Below are 23,714 nucleotides of genomic sequence, written 5' to 3'. Positions count from 1 at the left end.
TAAAGTGCCTTTGTCGACAAGTTCTTTCTTTGAAAGTCCTTGCCGACTTGGAGAATTAACAAATGTACCCTGGCCTTGCAAAAATAATGTAAAGCTCTGCAGGGGAATTGGGTATACAGAAGAAGAGGCTTACAAGATACAACAATCGCGCGTTGCACAGATGTGCTGGTCAAAGTGTTGCTTGGTAAGAATACTGTTCCCTGAACCCCACATTCCCAAGCACAGGAACTCATAAGAGCTAGAATTGGTTCCACGGCCAAATACCCTTTAATGCCAAGCCAACCAGCGATGACTTGACCCACACCCAACAGCCTGCAGCCATTGTATACACAGAAAACCTAAACACCTTCACATTCAATCCAAGCAAAGATCTCTTGTTTAGCACTTTAGCTAGTCCAAGTCCTAGCTCCCTCTGCCCCACAGCAGGGTTACCTTCGCTTCCTGTATGAACTTGGAGATGACCACCGGGTACTCTTTGGATACTGCCACGGCGCTAGTGAGGTACTTCTCCAGATCGCTGTCCGAGTATGCCACATTCATTGCCGCCCCGCTTAGCACGTAGGAGGGACGCACCACACACGGGTACCCAACTTTTGAGCAGAAATGCTTGGCAGACTGAAAAAAACCATTCAAGATGCAAGTTAGAGATGATGCAAGTTCTAGATGAGACTTAAAAGATCACCAACGTGGGCATCGGCTTCACCCAGTAAACCCAAATTTGAAAAGAGTTAAATTGCAGCAAAATTTAACAAGGAAATCATTACAAGAACTAGAGTACAAAGCATACGATGATACATCAAGCAACAGCAACTGAACAAGCAGAACATACAAATCCATCTCTGCCATGTTTTCTTTTTACAGAGGTAGTCTGCAGTCATAAGTACTAGAAGTGCTGCAAGAGCCCCCACGTTTTGCATCCTGCAACATGATTTGTTTTTAAACAGAGATATGTATAGTACTCGTTCATTTCACTTTAACAGAAGCATAGGTCTGCATTTTTAATAGTTACAAAAAGGTTGTGCTGTACTTATCCATACATGAAAAGCAAACATAGTAAACAAGGGAAAGGCAGGGAGGAAAAGGGGACTGCACAAGCAGTCAGCAGAATACCTGTTACTATGCCAGTGTGCAAAGCATGGATTGCAACATGATTAAATGCATTTACAATAATTTGTCACCAACGGTGAATGAAAATACCCATCATACCTGTGCTAAGACTTCCCGATACTAAGCCAGGCCAGAAGTGTCAGAGTACAGGAAGTGATTGTATTGACAGCCCTGAAACAGCCAATTATGCAAGCCACATAAATCAGTAATTCTACCAATTGAGCCTTTCCATGGCAGAATGTAATCCAGTTTATAAGCAAATACTGTGACTGATATGCAGAATTGTTAAGGTACAAACCCCCCACCCACTCACCACAGCTACCTTCTGAATACCATACAGATTATTAAGTAAGCACTAGCCAAATAATTCTGCCCCCATAAACCCCCATCAATAGGTACCTCCATATCAGAGAGTTCCTTCCACAGTGGCTGACTGATCCCTATGGTGTCCAGCATGCGGGAAAACTTGAAGCGGTTCTCCGCAGAGTCAATGGCCTCGGGGGAGGTGCCCAGGATGCGGCACTGCTGCCGGTGTAGTGCCATGGCGATGTTGTTTGGCAGCTGGCCACCCATGGAGAGGATGACACCTTCGGGGTTCTCCAACTCGTAGATATCCATCACAACCTTGGAGAGAGAGTAACTTTTTCAGTGACTTCATTTTTTATACCAAAAAGTTCTGTCCCTTAAATGAAATTATTCTGATTGTTTATTAAAGATTCCTGTGTTTTGAACAGATGTTCCACCTGAACATCTGCTTGTTTTATTTACCTCACCATCCCCTTACTTGGATGTGGATTCACAAGGATGAGGAGACACTAGTTATGGCTGCTTTCAGTTTGCTGAATCAAACTACTCATAGTACAGACAGCTAAAAAACAACTTTATAACTCTACAACTGAGCTTTATGCTGCCAACGGGTCCCCAAAGATAAGATCAGACATGGGTATTCCTTGCTGACTGGACTTCTATGACCATCTCTTATTGACCAAAGATGACTTATTAGCAAGACGTTCAGTGCTACTCCAAGCTCAATAAATTGATGAATGTTTTGAGACCCTTACCCCTGAGAAGGTGGGAAGGTGTCAAAACTATGAAAACTTTTCACTGCAAAATATATGTTGCACCTAAATTCCTGGAAACCGGCATTCAAGATTGGTCACTGATGTTGTCCTAGCACTGAAAGAACACAATGATTTCAGATACAATGGCTCTTCTGAGAAGGGCCTAGTCCCTATCCCACTGTAAACATAGTAAAGGAAACCCCATAGCCAAACTTCTACTCCTATGGTCCTTAAAATGATGGCCTCCACTATGGTACCACCGACCACTCACCTCAAACGAGATCTCATCAAAGTACAATCGGTCGCACATGTCATAATCTGTGCTGACAGTCTCCGGGTTGTAATTGACCATAATCGTCTTGTAGCCCATCTGCAGAACAGAAAAAATATAATGTTAAATACATTTCAAAAGAAAGCAGCAGTAACTTGTAACACAACCTAATGCTTAATTTCTGATGAGATTGTAAGCATCTTGGACCATATTGGAAAATCAATTGAGTAACAACCAACCCAACCTTTGACAACTTTCATCCCACATAAACAGCTACTCTGTTCCGCGGAGCCTCCAGATCTCTTGCGCAATAAAGCACAAAAGAGACCATGTTCTGCCGGAGTAGGTGGCTCAAGCAGATTGTTTGTACAAAGGATCAGGAATACTTGTTTAATGTTCTGAAGTTACAGCCCAACACAAATGTTGTACCACAAAAGTAGCAGATGCATACTTTGCAATCTTCTACAAGTTATTGAGCATGGCAACCAACTACAGTGGCTTCTTAAAGCAGAGGGCTTTCTCACTTCCAGTATCCAGATTAAACACACCGATGGGACAGGACAGATCACACAGGAAGAGATACACAGAGAGGGCACATGGAGTTTTAAAGAAACAAATTACACAAAACCATTCTTAAATACTTATGTTCGGATTGTAAAAGCTTCCAAAAATAATATCCTTGACAATTATCGTCATCCCTCTGCTCCTCTACCCACTCTCCCAAGTGAGCTACTTTAAGAATACTCGAAGGACTAGAGCCCCATGGCTGATCTTAAGCACCATAAAGGTAAAAAGCCACAACTTTGCCATGGACGTGTGGTGCCCACTGGTAAATACAGGTCAGCACACTTAGCATTCCTAGGTCCTTGCAAAGCGACATGCAAGCACTACAAAAAACACACAAATAAATCAAGTGCTAAATTTATAGACTTGGATGGCCAAACCTACCCGGACCAATCATGATGCTACCCCTTCTTTACATATAGTCAACTTACTCGGAGGTCATCAGAGCAAACAAATTCCACAGGCTACAGAGCTCCCACCCGAGACTGGCATCAAATTTACCGTCAGTCTGATCAATACAACTTTACCACTGCAAACCTCCAAATAGTAGATCACGCGCTAGTACTACTCACTTTGCGGAGCTCCTGGATGCATCCCACTGCGCACCAGTCAAATTCCACACTGCTCCCAATGCGGTACACACCGGACCCGATCACCATGACGTGGGGTTCGTTGAAGTCCAGGTCATGCTCAGTCCCGTTGTACGTCAGATAAAGGTAGTTCGTCTGGGCCGGCCACTCAGCAGCCACAGTGTCGATCTGTTTCACCACCGGCAAGATCTTCCAGTGATGCCTCATCTTTCGCACCACTAGCTCCGTGCTATGAAGGAAACAAAAGATCAAACATTACAGAGGTTTACATCTGTGAGCCAGAGTACGGCAAACAACTCTTGTGCCTTACACCTGGACGTCAAACTAGGAGACCGATCCAAACTAGAATTGAAATTCTAGAAGACGTGAATGCATGGAAATTGAATAGACATGAAGCAGGTGTGATCTGGGGAGGAGAGTGTAGAGTGAAAGAGAAGATTACGAATAGCTGGAGGGAAAGTGGAGAATGAGATTGCCAGTTTGTGTGGGTGCTTAGTTACCTGTGCACTGCCTGAGCTATTTGTTTGTCTGAAAATCCCAACTGTTTGGATTTCAGGAGCATCTCGGAGGGCATCTTATTCTCATTCTGGCGATAGGTCTCCAGCATGCTTGCTTGGTCAGTGATGTTTTTCATTTTGTGCAGGAACCAGCGGTCAATCTTGGTTAAGTCGTATAGACGGTCGATGCTATAGCCAGCTCTCAAAGCGGCTGCCAGCACAAATATGCGCTTATCTGTGGGGGTCTCAAGCTCCTGCATTAAAAACACAGTAGATCATTCACAAACAAGAAGACCGGCTTCTAAGACTTACGTACCTATGGAGATGGAACAAGTTAGTGAAACTATGGAAGTGTGATGGTCTATAAGGGGGGGGGGGTTTAACTCAATCTAACCATAGAAAGATGGTGAACGAACACTGTTTAATAATGGTAATCTCCGGTTGTGCAAGCTGGTTATAGTGTCCATATGCAGGCTACAAGGAATTAACCTGACTCTGGTTTCCATATGCATGCTTAAGACTATTGTCAAACATTTCCATTCTAGTATCCTTAGTCGGCCCATCCATTCCAGATGGCATAACGAAATTCAAGCTGGTGTCTTCCTCGTGGAGTGGAATTACTTTTAAACTAGAGGGCTAAGCAACTATGTCCGATATTGGAGACCAATTATTTTATCCCTGGGTCATCTGGTCATTTTTGTAATCCATTCCTTTAAGATGGCAACAAATCATAGGTTATCATAAGAAGGGTGGAGACCAAGACATTTGTGACTGATCTAACTTGTAAACACAAGGAGATGGACGGAGCGCTGAAACTTTTCAGACACTCACCCCCAGTCACAGATCTGGGTTGCATTCATCATCGTTCTTTAGCTCAATTTGCCACCTCAGTTCAAACACAGCCATATGCAAATCAGTCTTGACCCTGTGCCTCAGGGGAACATTCCAGCCTGAACTGCCAGGCCATGTCTTCACTGGAAAAGAAACAAGCATCCCTGGACCGGTTTCTGGCTAACAGCCATCATAAGCCAGGCTAGCTTGAATCCAGTGGCAAAGTGAGCAAGGGTCTAACGTTTGGGCATACCCTGCCAACTTAGGGCGAACAAAGCAAACACAAGGAGATGATGGACGGAGCGCTGAAACTACTCAGACACTCACCCCCAGTCACAGATCTGGGTTGTATCCATCATCGTTCTTTAGCTCACTTCACCACCCCAGTTCAGACCCAGCCATATGCAAATCAGTCTTGACCCTGTGCCTCATGGGAACAGTCCAGTCCGAACTGCTAGGCCATGTCTTCACTGGACCCACGTCTGGGCATACCCTGCCAACTTAGGGCGAACAAAGCAAACAATTTGGCAGGTCGGGCTGGACTGTTCCCATGAGGCACAGGGTCAGCCTGATTTGCATATGGCCATGTCTGAACTGGGGTGGCGGAGTGAACTTAAGAATGATGATGGATTAAACCCAGATCAGTTGACTGGGGTGAGTGCTTGCAATGTTTAACGCTCCGTCCATCATCCCCTTTGGTTTTGCTTTGATCCAACTTGTACCCATCTGTATCGACACTTCAACAACAAAAACAACAGCTATCACCACCTCCCAAACACTTTAGAATGGGTCCAAGCTGCAGCAAATGTTTTTCTACAGCAATCTTCCTTGAAGCTGGCACACATCGTCATGGGGCGTACACAAAGATTATAGAGAATAGACCGTAGGGAGGAAAATTGATTGAGGGAGAAAACCTCAAAATAAGGCAGACAATGAAGGGTAGCTTACTTGTGGTTGGGCCCGAATCCGGAGAGCTATGCGAGATGTTATTTCTACAGATGTTGATCAGATTAGTGAGTGAATGGTGGTACATACAGACGCTACCACATTCCTTCCCACTTAATGTCCAATGCTTACCATATCGGAGGCAGGCTTTAAGGTGTGATCAAAGCCTACGCAGTTCTCGTCCACCATCCGCAAGGCTTTCTGCAAAGCTTCCTCAAAATTCCGCCCAACAGACATGACCTCCCCTGTAGATTATCACAATGTTAGATACCAAAAAAAGACTCCCGAGTTATCAACATGCATAAATGTGGAATTACAAACCCACAGGATGAATTTCACTTGGCTCTGCAGATTCAAAACACTGCTCATCCCACGACATACAATCCCAACTCAATGGTTTATCAGTATAAGCTTAGTGCAACAGAAGAGATCCCCTTGTACAGGGTAGCAGATCTGTCCCTATGCATCTCTCCAACTAGATCATAACAACCCTCACCTGCCTTGCTGCTGTATGGAAATGTAAAATTAGACACAAACACTCAAGTGCAAATACCTTCTAAAGGACACAAAGGGAAGAAACAAAAGGGCTATTCTAAGAGAATAATATATCAACAGCAGCTATTTCTGTTGTAACCGCTAGAGATTACCCAACTCTTGAAAATAGTTATACACCAACCACCAAGAGGGTTGCTTCAGGGATTGCAAAAGCCTGTGGCTTCTGAAAATTAAATCATCAGGGAGGACATTAGGAAATCAACAACTGGAGAAGAGGGTTTTAGGGGAGAGACCTTACCAACACTCTTCATGGAGCTTCCGATCTTAGTGCTGACCCGAAGGAACTTGCTGAGATCCCATCGGGGAATCTTCACCACACAGTAATCCAGGCTGGGCTCAAAGTTGGCTGTTGTAGAGTTGGTGACAGAATTCCTACGTACACGGGCATAGTTCAGACAGTGGGGATTAAGAACCTTCATTTGACACACGTCTGTTAACAGAGACTACACACTGTGGAGGAAACCAGCACCAGAGAAGTGCTGGATGGCAGAAAAATTGTCTTTTTGGGTCCTTGAGCATTTTGTGATTACTGGGCAGTATCCTTTGGCGGTAGGGTTGTTTGCCGCCAAACCTACATTACTTCATTTGAACAGCCATACTTCTTACCTGACCCACTTGAAAAGCATATGCAAATATTAAGAGCTCAAAGCTTACACCAGACGGTGGTAGGTATGGACAAACAAAGTTAAAAAAATTATGCAGAGACCCGCAAAGTACAAGCGGGAAACAATCAAGAACATGCCTTGCTACAAGAAGACACTGATGCATGATGGTGTAATGTCAATGATGGTATAATGTAATGTATAACTTGTTCTTTAACAACCACAAAAAGTTTAAAAAAAAAAAAGTTTGCAGAGACCCTGAATGTTTTCAGAATGTTCACATGCTAGGAGCTATATTTTCTAGCACATTCTGTCTAATATTTTTCGACAAGGTTCAAACAAACCTTCAAATTCAGGACCGTTTTGCTATGGCTTAACATGTTTACGAAGCCTCTTAAAGTTCCACTCAATGGGAAAGATGCATCAAATAAAAGTGATACAATCGAGAATGATGTGTTTGAGTCTGTTTCAATGGCTTAAGATCTAAAACTGGACAAGAAAGTGGATTGAGGTCCCAAATGCGGAGTTCTCAGTCACAAAAATATTATAAAGTCACTGAACCTAAAGAACAAGATACTTACCTTCTGTAATGATATATCTGTAAGAAACATTAGTTAGTAATAGATTCCTCACCTTAGAATTACCCCAGGCGTCAGACTGGATCCGGAAAGTTTTCTTCAGCATTACTCCTGTGCGTCGGAAGGTGTCATCGTGCAGCTCCGCGTCCGTCGTGGTCGCCGAGATGACGTTGCGGCAGCTACTTAGACGCCGCCGTCGCGCGCTGACGTCAGTTCTTTCTTTTTCCGCGCCAGCAAGCACAGATCCGGAGAGAGCGGTACCCTGAGTCAGTTTTTGACTTAGTTTTCGAGGTCTTTTTGTCTCTGTTATTCGAGTCGATCGACTCCTGGTGCCGTAGGGATGCCCGGTTTTAAGTCCTGCGGGGACTCATCGTATGATGTCTGTGGCGGACCCGCACCGAGTGTGTCTCTACTGCCTGGGGCGGGACCGCAAGTTGTGCCCCATCTGCCGGGCCATGGCGCCGAAGTCTTTGCAGGAGCAGTCACAAAAGTTGGTTTAAGTCCGGCAGTCCGGTCCGCGCCGTTCAGGTCCTGCGGTAATTCTAAGGTAAGGAATCTATCACTACGTGTTTCTTTCAGATAAGCAAACAGCAAAAACACAGCATTCACACACAATCTAGTCAACAGTGGATTTCGTTCAGGGTCTCAATGATCAGGGGTTTGGTTATGGGTGTATGGTCCAGACCGTGTTTCTGCACCATTTGCTGTGGCTTTATCAGAATATGCCAATCCAGTTTTAAGCCAATTTCAACATGTTTTAGGAGTCACAGCACATGCGCTTGGCACAAACGTCCCAGTGTTAGGGTTCAAGATTACCAGCATGTGAGTCGCCAAAAAATTTAAAACTAGGGGTGAACTCATCAAAAAGGGTCACTTCACAACAGCCAGACAGTGTGCTTTTAAAACCAGCTAATCTTTAGCTTGTGGGCAGTTAGGCACCTATGAAGGGCAGACCTTCCATGAGGAGAAAAAAGGCTGCAGCCTAGGGCACGATTCAGTGGCAAAGAGGGACAAAAACTCCCAATTTTCAACACTCTCAAGGCTTCACCCTTTCCATGGGAAACTAGGCTGCATGGTTCAACTGTGACTAGAAAAGATCACCTGCAGAACTATAGAGGCGAGATCGACAGAGCCAAGATTCCAGAATCAGAATGGCCTCCCCAGCCGAGACAAGTGGTCTCCACTCTGGGGGTATGAAGGTACAAAACCTCCTAGCACATCCTACTAGAGTCTTGGTGAGGGTACAATATGGTCACCTTACGGTATGTGGAGAGCCAGGAATTGTGCAGATTACTAATATATTTGTAGAAAAGGAGTCTTTGCATGTCCACAACCTAGACTCTAGCCATTATCTCCCTTCTTTACACCAGCATCCTGCACAGACTCCAGTCAGGAATTTTGCAGCTCTTCCATGGTTAGGACAGCTGCTCTCCTTTCAAGGAAAATCCAGCTCTTCTTTGGGTGGGGCAAGTTTGCTTCTCTTCTCTCCACGAGTCACAGCAACAAGGACTCCTCTGGAGTCTTGGTTTGTCCTCAGTCTTAGTTTAAAAACTGCAATCCAGCAAAGGTTAAGTTCACAGCAATGTGCATGTCCTGAGCTGATGCAGAGTACCTGGGATGTCTATAACATGTATAAACAGTTCAAGGGGACAGTATACATCTCACAATGGTTTGTTAAGTCCTGCACATTGGCCACCAAAGTGCTACTTTTTTTAAAAAAAAGTTCAAATCATTGTCATTCAGGAAGAACTACATTTTTCCTTTGTGTCCTGGTTTCATCAGTTTCTGAAGGTCATTTTATCGATTAAAGGGCAAACTGCACCAAGACAGTTCAATGGTGCTAGGAAGCAGTCTAACAAAAAGGGGGAAGGTGTGTGTTTCTAAACAGGGTGAAAATACTCTGAACAAAAAGAAGGTGTGTGGAAACAGGTTGTATTATATGGTGTGGTTGTAAAACCTCACTGTGTAATGCACTTCCCAAGCACTATAGGGCCAGTTAGGTTTAGTTTGTTAAACCAACCCTGGGTAGCAGTGGCCCTGAGCAGTAAGGCTTACACAAAGGAACTGGTGTAAAGCATTTAAACTGCACCAAAACAATTGAGGGAGAAATAGTAGAGACAATCACGAAATCAGACACCAATTTATAAGAATAGGACAGGATGTGACTCCCAAACTAAAAAGATCCTTCGGAGGGTTCCAGAGATACAGGGGAGTAAATCAAGATTTTTACTTAACCGCAAACAAACACTGGCAAATTCAACAAATTTGACTGTTAGAAACTTTTTCAAGAAAAACTGGCTAAATATCAATGCCGTAACTAGGAGTTACTTTAGGCGGCCAACTCTGGCAGGGAGCTAGTCAGGAGGACCAGCAAGGTTGACAAACAGTTACCTAGACGAGAAAACCAGTCTCCAGTCCAGTTTTATTCAGCATCAGTGGCTCCTTGCTGTAGGAAGGTGGATATCTGACTATGGTTGCCCCCAACTTTTTTGCCTGGTGTTTTGCTGGTTTTTCGACTTAGTTGACCTGGGGCCCTGCCAATCAGGACCCCAGGCCCACTGCTCTCTCTGTAAAATGGATTCCATGTACCTTAGGTACATATCTAATTGGGTACTGAGTCACCTTATCAGTCCCTGTACAGTGTACCTTAGGTACCCAGGGCATAGGTGCGCCCAGGGCCTACCAGGGGCTGCAGCATGTATTATGCCACGCCTGGCTGGCCACCCAAATCTAACAACTGGCTGCACGACAGCTGGGGCAAGGTGGTGTAATCACCCTTTGCTTTAGATATAGTATTCCTATATCTAACCCTAAAATGGACACATATATTCCTATCAGTCACTCCTATGGCAGGCCTTATCAATCCTGAAGGCAGAGTGCTTGGAATTATGTAAGATGGTGCTCTGGCATGAGCTGAGCCCGTTTGCAGCTTGCGGAACCAAGTCCTAATAGCTGTTCCATGATAACGCTATACCATATACTCTTAAGTGCATTATGAACCTCGCGGTCAAATGCTAACTTTGGCATAGCATTATCAAAACATGTCGAGTAAGGTGTCATCCGAATTGGAATACTAACCCCTCGCCAATTCTGGCGACGGGGTTAGCATTCCACCCTTCTAGAGGGACACGACATGTATGTAACTGTGAACCCGGGTTAAAGTTAACTCAAGCCTCAGCATCACCAAATGGATGCTGCCACCACAGACACAAGTCTGACCTCCTGCTGCTGGGAGTCCTTCCAGCGAGGAGGGCTCGGACAAAGGGTTTCCTGTCAGGGGCGGTGTTAGCACCATCCCAGACAGGACTTTGTGTATCCCAGGTAGGCAGGACTGAGAGGAAGGTGACTGCAAGTGGCACCGCGGTGCTCACTGTGCATATGCCGGCTCAAACCAGTTCCAGGGGCACACCAGCCCCTGAGCTGGGGAGAGACCGGACAAAGGAGAGGGGTGTAACCACCCCCCTCCTGGTCCCACCCCTGGGCAGGACCTAGTCGCGTGCCAGCCCCTTTTTTTAGAATAAAGGTAGGAGCGGGCCCCCTTCCCAATTTAGATAATCTTGAACTACTTTCCACGAAAGGAACTCTTGACATTCTCTGAAGACTCTCCCTTGTGGCTAAGGAGTAGCCACCTTGCACCAGCAGGCACCACCTAAGCGCTTGCGGTTTGCTGCACGTCCATCCTCCGGATCAAGACTGACCAGCTCGACGAGACCCGGATTCCCTGCCATCTCTGACCTCTACCTGCATCATCAGCCCAGCTGAGATTCGTGGGTGCGACGAGACCTGTGGGACCGGCCATCTTCAAGACCTGCACGACGCTTAACCAGCACGACCGCTGAGGGATCCTCTAGTGAGTGCACTGGGGTTTGAGAAGCCCCAACCCTGAGCAGCTCCAGCACCGAAGTCCAGCCCCCCAGCATCCACGAGATCTGCGTGGGGCCCTTCTGCTTGCCACGTTGTCCGGTCACTTGCCCGTTGGCTAGTGGCCCTCCTGACGACGTACCATGACGTTTTCACCGCTGGTCTAGGTCCCCTAGACTGGCCCTTGCTCCTTGTTCAACAAGAAGTGCCCTGGGCCCTCCTGGTCCACTCCAGACGCCATCTGGACTCCACCGCGTGGGCTTGCCTTAGCCAAGGCTTGTAGCTCCAATCTTGGATCCAGCATCGCCGACAGCAGACACCATCGTGGGACAGCTCGCACCTCCAGCCTGGACGCCGACAACGCCTCCTGGCCCGTGTGGCTGCAGAGTCCAGCTTCGCCCACTCACCTGATCGCGGTGACTTCATCCGGTGCCATCCTGGTGCCCACACAATAACTGGCTAGTGATTGAGAACTAAGTCCCCTCTGCTTTCAGGTCGCCTTCATCACTGATCCAGGCTTGGATCACACCGAACATCTTCACTGGTCGCCTGCCAGCAACATCTTCTTTCAGGCTCCATAGACTACAACGAGGATTCCCGACGTCATTTGAAACCTATGCAGCCGCAGCCCCTGGGCTAGGTAACCCGAGCATTTCGGTGCTCCAGCACAGGTTCACTATCCTAGTGTCCAGATCCTTTTTCGTTTTTAGTCTACTTAGTCGGATTCGTCCGAAAACAGTAACTTTAGAATTACTAGCATCCATAGACTTTGTCACGCATCCCGCGTAAGAGTTCACACTCTGCACCGGGGTTCCCTAGGCCTCCTGCTCCTAACCAAAGGGTTCAGTAAGGTAGTCCTAGCGGTCCTAAAACCTCTGGATCGTGTTACTTACCTGCTAGTATTTCGCATTCCACTTTTAGAGTATATGGTTTTTCGTGCCCATCGGGCATTTGTGTTCTTTGTGCAACTAGCAGTATTTTCTTAAGAGTTTTGTATTGTGCTTAGCTCCCCGACTCATAAAGAGTTCAGGGTAGTCTTGTTATTAATAAGGAATATGCTACTTACCAGTATGCATCTGTTCTTGGCATAGAGGGCTGCAGAGTGGTACATTATGAATAGATCGCCATCTGGTGTTGGGCTCGGCTGATTGCACTTTGTTTTTCTCTTGGAGAGTCTTTTGTATCTTGGTGACTCCTCCCTTGGTTGGTAGTGCGCATGGGCATCGGCTCCATCCTTAGATTGTTTTGCCATAGTAGGGTTAGATGGAGTAGTATGATAGAATACAGATAAGAATGCCCATGTAAGTGTATCTAAATAAGATAATGTTGGAACAGACACAGGTTTACGGGGAGGCTGGGAGGGCATGTACCACTCTGCAGCCCTCTATGCCAAGAACAGATGCATACTGGTAAGTAGCATATTCCGTTCGAGGCATATGGGCTGCAGATGGTACATTATGAATAGACTATACAGCAGTTCTCTCCCTAGCGGTGGTTGCCCGTGTCTGTTGCAACTGTCTGAAATAAAGTTTTTAATACAGCTTGTCCCACTCTAGCTTGTTGTGTTGTGTGCACATCTACACAATAGTGTTTTGTGAAGGTGTGCGGTGTAACCCAGGTAGCTGCTTTGCATATGTCATCTAGTGGAATGTTTCCCAAAAATGCCATAGATGCTCCTAGTTTACGTGTAGAGTGAGCTCTAGGAGGAACAGTTAATGTTCTCTTTGCTTTTAAGTAGCATATTTGAATGCATTTTACAATCCATCTGGCAATGCCCGCTTTAGAGATGGGACTGCCTTTATGTGTAGGAGAAAACGCAACAAATAGCTGTTTTGTCTTTCTGAAAGTTTGTGTTCTTTCTATATAGTACAATATTGCCCTTCTAACATCCAATGTATGTAGGGCTCTTTCCGCTACTGTTTGTGGTTTTGGAAAGAAAACCGGTAATTCCACTGACTGATTGATGTGGAATGCCGAAATTACCTTTGGTAAGAATTTTGGGTTTGTTCTAAGAACCACCTTATTTTGGTGTAACTGCATGAATGGTTCTTGAATCGTAAAAGCCTGCAACTCACTTACTCTTCTAAGTGACGTGATAGCTATGAGGAAGGCCACCTTCCATGTGAGGAATTGTATTTCACACCTATGCATAGGTTCAAAGGGTGGCCCCATTAGTCTGGTAAGTACTATGTTGAGATTCCAGACTGGGGAAGGTGGTTGTCTTGGTGGAATGACTCTTCTGAGTCCCTCCATGAAAGCTTTAATTGCTGGTACTTTAAACAGGGAAAGATGTTGCCTGTTTTGTAGGTACGCCGCTATGGCTGCGAGATGAACTCTGATAGAGGTATATGCTAAGTTACATTGCTGCAAGTGTAGTAAATAGCAAATGATTTGTTTAGTGGATGCGTCCAGAGGGTTGATGTGCTTACTGTTACAGTGTATAGCAAACCTCTTCCATTTTGCTGCATAGCATGCTCTGGTGGTAGGACGTCTTGCTTGTTTAATGATTTCCATACATTCTGGTGGTAAATCTAAATATCCAAACTCTATGACCTCAGGAGCCAGATCGCTAGGTTCAGCTGTTTGGGATCTGGGTGCATTATTTCTCCATGGTTCTGTGTAAGATGCATGGGTAATAATCTTAGTTTTTGATGTGGGACCTGTGAGAGTTGTAGTAGCGTGGTGAACCACGGCTGTCTTGCCCACGTGGGTGCCACTAGTATCATTGTCATTGAGTGTTGCTGCAGTTTCCGAACCAGTAACGGAATTAGTGGGAGAGGAGGGAAAGCGTAAGCAAATCTGTTGGACCAATTTATCCATAGTGCATTGCCCTGGGACCGTTGGTGTGGGTACCTGGATGCGAAGTTTTTGCATTTTTCGTTCTGATGATTGGCAAACAGATCTATCTCTGGTTGCCCCCATTTCTGGAAGAATGGCTGCAGTATTTGGTCGTGCAGCTCCCATTCGTGTACTTGTTCTGACTGTCTGCTTAGGATGTCTGCTATCTGATTTTGAACTCCTGGTAGGTGTTCTGCTAACAGATAAATCTTTTGAGGAATGGCCCATCTCCAAATGTCCTGTGCTAGTTTGGATAGTTGGAGAGAGTGTGTCCCCCCCTGTTTTTGAATATAATACATTGCAGTCATGTTGTCTGTTCTGATCAGGACTGCCTTGCTTGTTATTTGCATTTGGAAAGCCTTTAGTGCTAGAAATACTGCTAATAGTTCCAGGTAGTTGATGTGCAGTTTCTTTTGCTGCACACTCCACTTCCCCTGCACTGTGTATTTGTCCATATGCGCTCCCCATCCGGAGAGCGATGCGTCCGCTGTTATTATCACTTGTGGAATTGGTTCTAGGAACGACCGTCCTTTGGAAATGTTTTCTGTGTTCCACCACTTCAGAGAGCGATACGTCCGGTCGTTTACCAACACCAGATCTGTAATCTGACCTTGAGCCTGATTCCACTGTGTCGCTAGACACTCCTGTAGTGGACGCATTTGTAGCCTGGCATGTGGTATTAGCAGTATGCAGGAGGACATCATGCCTAACAGTTGCATAAACACTCGTGCTGGTAGTGAGTGTTGTGGTTGAAACCTTTGTATTAACCCGACCATTGTTTGTATCCTGATCGGATTGGGGTATGCTATTGCCTTTTCTGTGTCTATAGTAGCCCCCAGGTATTGCTGAATTTTGTTTGGTTGCAGGTGTGATTTTTTGTAGTTCACCGTAAACCCTAGGTGGTGCAGCAATTGAATTGTCTTCTGTGTGTTGTGAAGACATTCTTCTTGTGACTTGGCCTTTATCAGCCAATCGTCCAAGTAGGGGAAGACATGTATTTGTTGTCTTCTTAGGTGTGCTGCCACCACAGCTAGGCATTTTGTGAACACTCTTGGTGCCGTTGTGACCCCGAACGGAAGGACTTTGAACTGATAGTGTTGTCCTTCCAGTACAAACCTTAGGTATTTCCTGTGGGCTTTGTGAATTGGGATGTGAAAGTAAGCGTCTTTTAGATCCAGTGTAGAAAGTCCCCTTTCTTCAGTAAAGGAAGTACTTGTTGGAGCGTGACCATGTGGAAATGTTCCGAATTTATGTATGCATTGAGAGGTCTGAGGTCCAAGATTGGTCTTAGAGACCCGTCTTTTTTGGGGATTAGGAAGTATAGAGAGTATACTCCTGTCCCTTGTTGATTTTTTGGGACCTTCTCTATTGCATGCTTTTGTAGAAGTGCTAGTACTTCTTCTTTAACAATGTCAGATGATCTTGACTCATTGGACGCTGTTTGGGGGGGATGTTTGGTGGGGTAGCTGTGAGTTCCAGGCAATAACCATGTTGGATAATCTGTCTCACCCACTTGTCTGATGTGATGTTTTCCCAGACAGGTAGGAACTGTGATAGACGCCCCCCGACCGGTGTTATGTGGTCTGGGGGGAGTTCTATGAAGTCACTGTTTTGGGGTTGAGGCGTTGCGGTTGTTATTATTTCCGCGGCCTCTACCTTTGTTATTGTTACCCCTGTAATTACCTCTTGAATTGCCTTTGGGTGATGTAGGTGTGAAAGAGGTGGATTGCTGATTTGTTCCTGTATTTTTTGAGCCCCCTCTATAGGTGGATCTACGAAAGGAACCTCTGTGTTGGCTGTTGCAATGCTCCCATTGACTTCGCCGTTTCTGTATCTTTTTTCATTTTTTCTAAGGTCTCATCTGTGCTTGAACCAAAAAGTGTCTTTTGATCAAATGGTTGGTTCAATACGGACGTTTGTACTTCCTGTTTGAATCCTGAGATTCTAAGCCATGCATGTCTCCTTAACATGACACTGGTGTTGATGGATCTTGCTGCAGTGTCTGCTGCGTCTAGGGCGCACTTAATGGAGGTATTAGTTATTATTTTACCTTCCTGTATTAACTGATCTGCCTTTTTCTGATGCTCTTTGGGGAGATGTGTGATGAGTTTTTCTAATTCATCATAATGTGCCCTGTCATAACGTGCAAGTAGTGCCTGTGTATTGGCTATACGCCAGCTATTTGCCGCTTGTGATGCTACTCTCTTGCCTGATGCATCTATTAATTTTGACTCTTTATCAGGTGGAGGAGCCTCTCCTGTAGATAATGAGTTTGCTCTTTTACGAGCGTTTGAAACTACAAGCGAGTCCAGAGGTACATGCCCTTTGATAAATATTGGATCCTTTGGAGCTGCCTTATATTTCTTATCAATTCTTGGGTTTAACACCCTAGCCCTCACTGGGTCTTTGAATATTTCTTCTGTGTGGCTGAGAAGACCCTTCAACATAGGAAGAGTACCTGATGTTCTTTGTGCATTAGGTAGCGTTTTTAACAGGAAATCCTCTATTAGAGGTTCTGTATGTATATCTACTTTATGATATTTTGCTGCCCTATTAATGAGCTGTACAAACCCTGTGTTATCATCAGGTGGTGAAGGCTTTGAGGGATACAACTGTGGGTCGTTGTCCTCATCTGACCCTACGTCATAATTTTCCCATGGGTCATCCTCATCTGGGATGGTTTCATCATCCCCTTGAGGTTCTCCCTCCCCTGTGTCACTGTCTACATCAGACTGAGGTGTAGATGGTCTTGGTGTGGAAGGTGTAGGAATATTTGGCATAGTGTGAGGAATAGGAGAAGAGGGTGTGACTTTAGGTCGAGGAGAAGCAGGAGGAGTTGTATTTGTCCCCAGTGTTCTCTTTTTTGAAGGAAGAGATTTGTCTTCTGTCTGTTCATTCTTTCTCTTCTTCGTCACTACTTTGCCAGTTTGCGGATCGATAAACAAAATCTTTTGTTTGGGATCTGTCTGTTGCTCCTGAATCGGTACCGAAGGCCTTGGTTCCGAAAGGTGCTTATGTTTTCGATCGTCAATGTTCGGTGTTTTCTGCACCGAGTGTCTACTCGATTCCGACTTCCTGGGTATCGAGTGAGTCTTGGACGACGAATCATGTTTCTGTTTCGACATGGAATGTTTCGATGCCGAGCTTTCCCTTGTATGAAGCTTCGGTGTCTAGGTCGACCTTTTCTCGGATCCGACATGGTGGGAGTCCGAGTGTTTCGGTTTCAGTTTTGGTTTCGTTGCCGGGCCCGAGGGCGGGGCGTCGGAAACTTTTTTCTGCGGTTTGACCGGGCTCGAAGGCGGGGTCGTTACCACACGGGGTCGGTTTTTCGGTAAGGGGACGTCGTCACTCACGGTTTGTTGCACGTCGAGTTCTTCGACCTCCGACTGGTCCCCTTCCGACCCCGACTGATCCTCATGATCCTCTTCTTCCTCAAGTTGCTCGTCTCCGAACAGCTCCGGGATCGCCTCCGCTGCATTCTGGAAACCTCGTGTCTTCTAGCCCGACGATTTCTAATCGTTGGCTTGGAGGAGAATGCTGCGCAGGCTTCGCAGTCCCTGGATTCGTGTTCAGGCGATAGACAGAGGTTGCACACCTCGTGTAGGTCCTTGTGTGGGAACTTAGCACCACACGTTGGACATTTTTTGAATGGAGTCCTTTCCATGGACTCCGGGCTTGACTACGTCGAGAAAGGCCTCCTGTTCGTCGACGTAGATCAGAGTTTTTTCTTCGATGTTGAATTCGTAACGCTCCGGAATGGAAATGAAACGCGTTCGATAACAATACCGTCGAATTGGAAAGGGAATACGTGCCGATAAATCACTTTTTCCTGAAGTTGATCTGGAGCGTCTCGATCCTCATCCGAACCCGATGGCGGAAAAAAACAATCTAAGGATGGAGCCGATGCCCATGCGCACTACCAACCAAGGGAGGAGTCACCAAGATACAAAAGACTCTCCAAGAGAAAAACAAAGTGCAATCATCCGAGCCCAACACCAGATGGCGATCTATTCATAATGTACCATCTGCAGCCCATATGCCTCGAACATATACTTTATTTTTATAACAACTTGTGTGGTGTCCTTTCACTTGGTGTTCAAGGGGTATATGTGATGTAAAACAGCTGGCTTAACACGCCCTCTAGAGTTTAGCCTGAAGACTGCTCTTGTCCATGCTACTAGGATAGCTGGTCTATAAGGTTGACTTACAACCAATCATCAATAAGGGTCGTTTGGAATGATACATAGTGAGCACTAGAATAGTGAGCACTATATATCAGGCCAACTTCTCACACTTGCCATGGACATCTGTGTAGTGGCCCTGATCCAAGGGATGCTAAAGATGCTATGTGATCAACAGGTGTCTTCCTGGGGCTCCACGGGCTTAGTGAGGCGATCCTGGCCACAGGGGTTGACGTCCCACAAAATCTTCGAGCTTGGCAGAAGTCCAGTCGCCACTGAACTACCAGTTAGCAGGTGCAGTGCTTTCAGTGGTTTGCTTCTTTTTTGCAGTAATGTGCCTTCTGGTCCACCACTCTGCACTCAGACGACTCTCCCCAGCAGACTTGAGGGCAACTTCTGAGCATCGGGTTCTAGTCCCTGGTGCTGCACAGTGGCAAGGAATGGTGATCCGGAGATCTTGACTACCAACTCAACCCAGCAGGCTTCTTCAGCTGTTGAGGGACTGTGCTGCGAACTGGAGGCAAGTCAACTGATATCTTGGAGTCTCTCGCTTCGGCTGGGTACAGGACAAGTCTTTTCCACAAGCAGGACACAGCAGACCACCCTTTCCAAATGTCTACCCTCAGGCGCCGTTTTTTAGGTCTCGTAGAACCAACGCGCATGCGTTGTTCTTCGAGAGTATTGTAGGCGAAACAAACTCTTGAAACCAGCGAGGATTGTCCCCAATGCATGTGAGGTAATCAACCGTGACGCTATGCCAGTGTGCTCTTGGCCTCACTTCTCATTCACACCCCATATGGTGTTCCATCCCACTCGCTCGCACATCAAAGGCTGCTGCACCCCTGCCAATGCGCTCCCGCCCCGCCCACCCCACAGCAATGCCAAGAGCTTGTTTTACTTAGCATGAAAATGTCCTCACTGTATAAAAACACACAATTTGCGCTGGTAAGCCACGGAAAAGCAGGAACGTTTTCAACCTTCACAAAGGGCAACAATTGCGAATTTCGCAACACGGCAAGGGCAAAAAATAAATTACAGATATCTACTTTTAAATCTGTGTGTGGTAAGACTCCTGTAGTAAGGTTGTCCTTGATAAGCCCGTCTGTGTCGGTCTCCTAGACTATCTTTTAACAGAGCCCTCCTTTGCCAACATATGGTAACACTGCCACCAAGTGGGCAACAGCAGAACCGGTGCCAAAGACATGTGCACAGTCAAACCAACGGCCCTGTTATGGAAAAGCCAATAGAAAGTGCACTGTACCCAGACGGAAACAGGTAAGATAGAATCTATGGTGAGTGGAACAGATCCAGGTTAGATAGGACTCCATACCCATCGTGGAGAATAAGATAGTGTACTGCACAACTGTCAGCAGAGATTCCTTCTGAGCTACCCTTAAGTTGCATCTATAATCAGAAAAAAGGTTTCGAATATTTTATTTTGAGCTTGCAGTTGTAGAATCCAGGGTACGAAAATATTCTTGTACTCCCATGTCAATAAAAAATTGTTACACATAATGTAACCATGGAATTTTAACCATATATGGGACTTAGAAAAAAATCCAACTTCATCAAGGGCAACACAGTCCTTCAAAATAAACCTAGAGAAAGCTGCTTCCGGTGATCACCAAACCTTGAGCCAGAGTAGTAAATGGGAAACGTTTATGTTATCCTCCAAATAGTTCATTCCTAGTTCATTATAGGTTGTAGTACTTTTAGGGACTGTGAGGAGTCTACATAGAAAATTATTTTCTATCATCTGAATTTTTTTTAGGTGTTATTACTACCCATTGGGATGCTTTTACTTTTAAATAATTGTAGTATTTCCTTTATTGGTTATTGACCTAATTTGGAGGAAAACCTAAGGATTGCCACGTTTGCCCTTGCGAGTGACTGTGATCTCTGGTTCAACAAATGTTCTCATCTCAGGTCAGCGTAAAAAGTATTGCATAGATAGTTTAAAGTTCTAACCATGGCAAGTGTATTCCCACCTATAGAATATACCCTATTTTTTGGACAGCTAATCATTGTAAAAGTCTTGGACTAATTAACTTTTAGATCAAGATGTTCCATAAAAGAAGTAAAAGCATCCAAAATAAGGAGTAGTTTCTGTCCTGTAACTCCAGTTCTGTAGTAGGCGTATCTCTGTTATAGTCATAATCTAGTGAATAGTCCCGCCCATGTGCGTGGACCCCGGAGCAATCAAAAATAATCTCTTAAGTCGTCAAAAAATGCAGACCTGCACCGACACTTAAGATAATTTAAAGACGGATAATGCAGCCTATATCCACAGGCTACACTGTCCAGTACTTCAACTAGAAATTCCACCAAAAACCCACAAACAGCACAGCCTGTCCAATGTTCTCCACAGAGAAAAATCTTCCCCTACCAGCAAAAGCCTCTGGAATGATAGAGAGAAAGGAGTGGACAGACAAGCCCCATATGCTGCCATTATGTGGCTCAGAACAGGATACTGTGCCTTTAACCCCTTCGATGCGGCCGCGATTTTTCCCGTGTGCGGCCGCCGGCAGAACACGGGTGGGCCATGACGAACCCCAGCCGTCATCAGCACACGAGCACCGTAGTGCATGACGGCTGGGGTTCGTCACCAGCATGGAAGGGGTTAAGAGAACTTTCCAGAACACTCTCAGTATCCCAGAATGCACAGCAGGTCCCTTTTACTTTCATTTTGAAGGCGTAACACGCCAGACCTGTATCATTCCTTACATGAATATCTTTCTTCACCGGGGAGGAAGGCGGGCGTACAACAGAGATACCCCTACTACAGAACTGGAGTTACAGGACAGAAACTACTCCTTCTGTAGTAGGGGATCTCTGTGTATAGTCATAATCTAGTGAATAGAATGGTAAGCCCATCCCCACACCAAAGCGGCCGTGGAGAGAAGAGAAATAACACCACTACTGTGCGAACAGATTTCGAAGCGAAGCCTGCCCAACCTGAGCGTCTGTCTTGGCATCCTTGTCCAGACAGTAATGCTTAGCAAAGGTATGGACCGACTTCCAAGTGGCCGCCTTGCAGATTTCTGCAATTGGAACATTACGCAGCAAAGCAGTCGTGGCAGCTTTGCCCCTGGTGGAATGAGCCTCAGGTTTACCCCCTAAGGTCTTATTAGCCTTCTGGTAACACAATTGTATACAGGACACAATCCACCTAGAGATGGACTGTTTTGAGGTAGCAAGACCGGTCCCGACTGATCCATAATTGATAAACAATTTGTGAGAAGGTGGCCTGATATGCAGTGCTCACTATTCTAGTGAACACTATGTATCAGTCCAGCAACCCTTATTGATGATTGGTTGTAAGTCAACCTTATAGACCAGCTATCCTAGTAGCGTGGATACGAGCAGTCTAAGGCTAAAGACTCGAGAGGGCGTGTTACGCCAGCTGTTTACCACACGTATACCCCTTGAATACCCAGTGAAAGGACACCACACAAGTGTTATGAAAATGAACAAGATATTTATTAAGAATCACAACAGCCCTGTACTCTTTATGAGGACAGGGTACTAAGCACAACACAAACTCTTACGAAAATACTTAAGTTAGCACAGTATATACAAATGCCCGAGGGGCACGGAAAACCATATACTCTGGAAGAGGAATGCGAAATTACTAGCAGGTAAGTACAGTACTAATAGGCTTTGGAATCGCTAGGTCTTGACTATAGAATCTTCAGATTACTTCTAGGAGGCCTAGGGGACTCGGGTGCAGAGTGTGCACCCTCACGCGGGATGCGGGACAAAGTCTATGGTAGCTAGATTTCACAGAGTTAGTGTTCTCGGGCGAACCCGACCTGGTAGGAGGAAAACGAAAGTGGATTCTGACCCTTGGATAGTGAGGCTATGCTGGGGCACCGAAATGCCGAAGTTACCTAGCCCAGGGGCTGCAGCTGCATATGTCTCAAAAGACGTCGGGAATCCTCGTAGACGGACCAGGAGCCTGGAAGAAAGAAGTTGCTGGCAGGCGACCAGTGAAGAAAGCTCGATGGATCCAAGCCTGGATCGAAGGAAGATGACACCTGAAAGCAGAGGGGACCAAGTTCGAGACTACTAGCCAGTAGTCAGGTGGCACCAGGAGGGCACCGGATGGTAGTCACCTCGACTAGGTGAGTGGGTGACGCTGTGCTCGCAGATCTCACGGACCAGGAGGCGTTGTCGGCGACCAGGATGGAGGAGCCAGCTGTCCCACGAAGATTGAAGCTGTCGGCGTCGCTGGACCCAGGATTGGGCAACAAAGCCTTGGCAAATTCAAGCCCACGCGGTGGACTCAAAATGGCGTCTGGAGTGGACCAGGAGGGTCCGGGGTGCCTCTCTTGAAGAAGGAAGCAAGGGCTAGTCTGGAGCAACCAGACCAGCAGCAGTGATGTCGTCGGGCGTCGTGAAGAAGGCCACAAGCCAGCCGGCTAGTAGCCACACAGCGCGGTGAGCACGCAAAAGCAGAAGGGCCCCACGCAGACCGTGGAGATGCTGGAGGGCTGATCTTCGGTGCTGGAGCTGCTCAGGGTTGGGGCTTCTCGGACCCCAAAGCACTCACCAGTGGAGCACACGGTGGGCTTGTTACAAAGAAGTCGTGCAGTCTTGGCGATCGTCGGTCCCTCGAGGTCTCGTCGCACTCACAGTTCTCAGCTTTGCTGTAGAGGTGAGTAGAGGTCAGAGGTGCCAGGGAAGCCGGGTCTCGTCGAGCTGGGTCGTCTGATTCGTGAAGAAGGACTTGCAGCAGACCGCAGTGTTCTTAGGATGGTGCCCGCTTGATGCAGGGTGACTACTCCTTAGCCACAAGATAGAATCTTGAAGAAGAAATCTTGATGTCCTTTCGCAGAAAGTCGTGTCTTGATTCCAAAGATGATCTAATTTTAACAGGGGGCCCGCTCCTATCTTTATACTAAAAAAGGGGGCTGACCCGGTGACTAGGTCCTGCCTAAGGGTGGGATTAGGAGGGGGGTGGTTACACCCCTTTCCCATGCCGGACTTCCCCAGGCCAGGGGCTGGTGTGCCCCTGGAACTGGTTCAGACTGGCCTATGCGTAGTGAGCACCGGGGTGCCACTCAGCAGTCACCTTCCTGTAAAGCCCTGCCTACCCAGGATACACAAAACCATGTCTGGGACGGTGCTAGCACCGCCCCTGACAGGAAACCCTTTGTCCAGGCTCCCCTCGCTGGAAGGACTCCCAGCTGCAGGGGGTCAGACTCGTGTCTGTGGTGGCAGCATCCATTTT

At 46.4% G+C, this 23,714-nt stretch overlaps 1 protein-coding gene across 4 annotated transcripts in view; it reads right to left on the bottom strand.

Annotated features, from left to right (window-relative positions):
• CAD (carbamoyl-phosphate synthetase 2, aspartate transcarbamylase, and dihydroorotase) overlaps nt 1-23,714 on the bottom strand; it is a 359,331-nt gene that overhangs the window by 172,730 nt on the left and 162,887 nt on the right. For all 4 annotated transcript variants that reach the window (XM_086928147.1, XM_086928144.1, XM_086928145.1 and 1 more), the window contains 7 exons: nt 6,660-6,793; nt 5,999-6,111; nt 4,094-4,344; nt 3,576-3,822; nt 2,440-2,538; nt 1,507-1,731; nt 433-615 (listed from right to left, as the gene is read on the bottom strand). In XM_086928147.1, the coding sequence (XP_086784273.1) occupies nt 433-615; nt 1,507-1,731; nt 2,440-2,538; nt 3,576-3,822; nt 4,094-4,344; nt 5,999-6,111; nt 6,660-6,793 (1,252 nt within the window). The remainder of the gene's footprint in view (nt 1-432; nt 616-1,506; nt 1,732-2,439; nt 2,539-3,575; nt 3,823-4,093; nt 4,345-5,998; nt 6,112-6,659; nt 6,794-23,714) is intronic.

The sequence above is a fragment of the Lissotriton vulgaris genome, chromosome 6 (assembly GCF_964263255.1).
Source record: "Lissotriton vulgaris chromosome 6, aLisVul1.2, whole genome shotgun sequence".
NCBI lineage: Eukaryota > Metazoa > Chordata > Amphibia > Caudata > Salamandridae > Lissotriton > Lissotriton vulgaris.
Note: the sequence above shows the minus strand (reverse complement) of the source record. Positions and strands in the feature narration are given on the sequence as shown.